This window comes from Triticum dicoccoides, chromosome 6B (genome assembly GCF_002162155.2).
Source record: "Triticum dicoccoides isolate Atlit2015 ecotype Zavitan chromosome 6B, WEW_v2.0, whole genome shotgun sequence".
NCBI classification, from domain to species: domain Eukaryota; kingdom Viridiplantae; phylum Streptophyta; class Magnoliopsida; order Poales; family Poaceae; genus Triticum; species Triticum dicoccoides.
In genome coordinates this window covers 22,846,538-22,850,044 of record NC_041391.1, presented here as the reverse complement: position 1 = coordinate 22,850,044, position 3,507 = coordinate 22,846,538, and the positions used below count along the sequence as shown (strand labels likewise).

The 3,507-nt window shown below is 48.0% G+C and overlaps 1 protein-coding gene across 1 annotated transcript; it reads left to right on the top strand.

The window, feature by feature from the left end:
- The first annotated feature begins 318 nt into the window (after positions 1-318).
- On the top strand, positions 319-2,772 carry LOC119320590 (putative disease resistance RPP13-like protein 3). Its single transcript, XM_037594628.1, has 2 exons — positions 319-356; positions 471-2,772. Exons 1-2 carry the CDS (start codon positions 319-321, stop codon positions 2,770-2,772), a joined length of 2,340 nt encoding a protein of 779 aa, XP_037450525.1.
- Positions 2,773-3,507: the final 735 nt, after the last annotated feature.

Here is a 3,507-nt window from a genome sequence, read left to right as displayed (position 1 = left end):
AAATATATCGGTCCTTTTGGGATAGTTGGTAGATAGGAATATCTAACCGTTGTATCGTATCAAAATCGGATGGACAACGTCCTACACATAGCACTCATTTACTTACTAGCTCAAACTCATGCATGAAGTTTTCGCCAATAACAGGTCATTGCCGTAAAATGCAGCCGTTGGCAAACGTTGCGCAGGAAATACTCCACCGGCATGTGTAAAAATATTGTGGTTCGACATGGGTTGTCTGCACGAATCAAAATAATCAAAAGCAGACTGGACCAAATCAGGGAGAACCAAAAGGAATGCGAGATTGTATATACACCATCAATGGCATTTGCATCTTCCACAACAGCTATTGCAGCATGGTAAGTTTTTTTAGATATTTTCGCTATATATGTTCAAGAGACAAAAATAATTTGAAGATAGTATACCAATAAATCCTTGGTGGAAAAATTTACGGAACTACAATATATGAACAGGCGGGATGACCTGGAGAATGCCGTGGGATTTGACAAGGACTTGGAGATTCTTCAACGGACAATGCTCCCCTCTAGAAATAGGTCTAATCTACCACAACACCCAATGTTCATCTCCATAGTCGGTGAGAGTGGTGCCGGAAAGAACACGCTCGCAAAGATTATCCGCCATGAGATGAAGCCAGAGATGGATGTTATAGTGTGGTGCGACATGGAGCCTGGTTCAAGCACGGCAGATCTCCTAATAGAGTTGTACCAACGTGCATCCTTGCAGTGCAATTGCCCAGCCCCAGATGACTCTTGCTCTCGCATTGAACAAGAAGTGACCGCTCTAGATATTGGCGAGAATCTCCGAAATCTCCTGACTGGAAAAAGATACATGTTGATTCTGGGCGGCATATCCTCCAAAACCATCCTGAATAGCGTGAGAGCAAGCTTGCCAGAGCAAGATCAGGATGAGAGTGCAGATAATGGCAGCCGTGTGGTACTCATATTGGACACTGAAAATGAAGAAGTCGCTTTTCACGCGAACACCATGAACAGAAAAAGGATCAACGGAATACACCTGCTAACCCGTTTGGATCAGACAAGAAGTGGAGAGCTATTCTTCTGGAAGGTCCTGAGGAAAGGACAACAACCTGAGTCGTCGTTGTCTTCGCGAAGAAGAAGTGAACAGCGTCAGTCATTCTTTTGGGAGTTGTTCTGGAGGAGAGGACAGTACGAAAAGGAAAGCAGGATCATTGCCGATCCCAAGGACGAGGAGTACTCAAGATTGGTGCACGATTTAACAGGGGGTTATCCTATGGCTATTGTGCTTCTTGCCGGACTTCTTCGAGTCAAGGAGAAGCCAGTAGAGTGGGATGCAGTGCTGCAGCAGCTCATTTCTGGATCAGCTGAAACAAAAGCCATCCGGGTTAAAGGCAATAACAGGCAAGCTAGCCAGCCGCTGCGCACAGGTAAAGCTAAAGGTATTAACCGGCAAGCTAACCAGAGGCGCAGCACAAGAAGGGCGATGGAGATGATCTTCTGGGCTAGCTTTGAGGACCTTCCTGACGACCTCAAGTCATGCTTCCTCTACTTGGCCTCCTACCCAAAGGGCTCATCTCACCCCGCCCATAATATCGTGCGGATGTGGATTGCGGAGGGTTTCATAAAGCAGCCGGGTGACGGCAAGACCATGGAGGAACTGGGGCACGACTACCTCAAGGAACTCGTCTTGAGATGCCTTGTTGAGTTGGAAAGGATGAAACCCGGCGGTGGCATCGAGCTTGTCAGAGTTCACAAGAGCATCATGAGATTGCTGCAGTCGGAGGTCCGAGAGGCTGGCTTCATGGGGATTCACGACATAAATGACGCACAAGTTCCACCGTCGGTGCGCCGCCTCTCTGTTCAGAGCGGCAACGGCAGACGGTATACATCCACATTCGCCAACAAAAAGTTCCCCAAACTGCGGTCCTTCATATGCCACATCGTCATCGACCAGCAGCAGCATCAGCACGATCTCATGTTCCTGTGCTCGTCCAAGTTCATTCGCGTCATCTCCGTGCAGGGGTTGAGGCTTGACAAGCTGCCGGATAAGATCGGTGACATGATTAACCTGAGGTACCTGCGCGTGGATTGCAGGAAATTGAGCAGCCTCCCGTCCAGCATCGCGAGACTGCACTACCTGCAGACGTTCGACATAAGGAACACCCAAGTCGAGCAGATTGACCAAAATTTCTGGAAGATCAAGACGCTGCGACATGTCCTCGCAACTAAACTCACACTTCCAGCGACAATGTCAGTGGTGGAACAAGATCAGAACGGTGGTGGTGGTAGTGGTAGTGAGCTACAGACACTACACGGTGTCAAGCCGGACGCATCGGGGGAGTGGAGCGCAGGGAACTGCCCGCTGGACAAGATGACCAGCCTACAGTCAATGGAGATGCATGGCTTCACGCATTCAAGACATGCAGGGCCTGCCTTCGAGGCTGCTCTCGGGAACATGAATCTCCTTGGCCACTTGAATCTGAAAGGTGATAAGATACCTTCATGCGTCTTCACTGACCCAAGCCTTCGAAGTCTCCAGACAATGGTGCTCCATGGAGATATCGATTGGGCAGGCATCACCGCGGGTCATCTTCGCACGGTCCGTCCAAACCTCGTTCAGCTCAAACTGCGGAACATCCATGATGAAGTGCCCCAAAGAATCAGCAATCACCTGGGAAAGAAACTAATAATGGAACTTGTGCCAAATCAAGGCACACCCCCTGCACGAGGGCTCTCGTGTTCTGCTAGTGGCCCCGTGCGCCGCATGTGCACTTAACAAAAGAAAAAGGATATGCTAATCAAAGAAGATGTGAACCAGCGGGTTCTCAACGCAAATTGCCTTTCCTACCAAACAATTGTTTGCTATGACTTGTCGTTCTTTTCTTTATTTCAACTACTAATTAGCCTTGAAGTAAAGACGGTGTGTATTTGCTATGACTTGTTTGCTTTGAATTTCTCTATTCATCTATGTTGTGCTGTTGTTGTACGTGAACACCGGTTATGTATGTCAAATAAAAGAGAAAACGAGTGCACTTGCATTCATTGTTGTGCGTCCTGTATTTCGGTAGGTTGTGTTTGTTGGCCTAGGTCCATTTGTACGTCGCTCGTATATGAGTTCTTTCCGTCAAGAGCACTCCCACAGTTGTCGAACCGACCGAGTAGTTTCCTGCCGCAGGTGAACTGCACGTACGTAGACTTGGCTACGCAAGACACGTACACGTACAAAGCAAGGTAGGCAGGGAGGTGGATTGATTCCGGCCGATACGCACACATACTAGTGCAAAGAGAGCCTTGGCTCAGTGGTTGGGCATGCGGTTGTGCAGCCTAACAACCTGAGTTTAATTCTTAGAATTGTTGAGGATCAAGTTTGGTGTGTGGTGGAACCACTCATCAAAAAATATCTTGATACTTATTTAAAAAAAATCTGAGGACCATGTTTATCTTGGTACTCATACTAAAATGGCCGTATGCATCCCTAGTTGGTGCAGAGGCCGGGGAAGTGAAATTCTCC

What these genes read in the sequence shown, in the direction of transcription:
- LOC119320590 (XM_037594628.1), top strand. Translation starts at nt 319, where the DNA reads ATGGCATTTGCATCTTCCACAACAGCTATTGCAGCATG. An exon ending in ACAACAGCTATTGCAGCATG is followed by an intron (nt 357 to 470) that starts GTAAGTTTTTTT and finishes ATATATGAACAG; the next exon opens with GCGGGATGACCTGGAGAATG.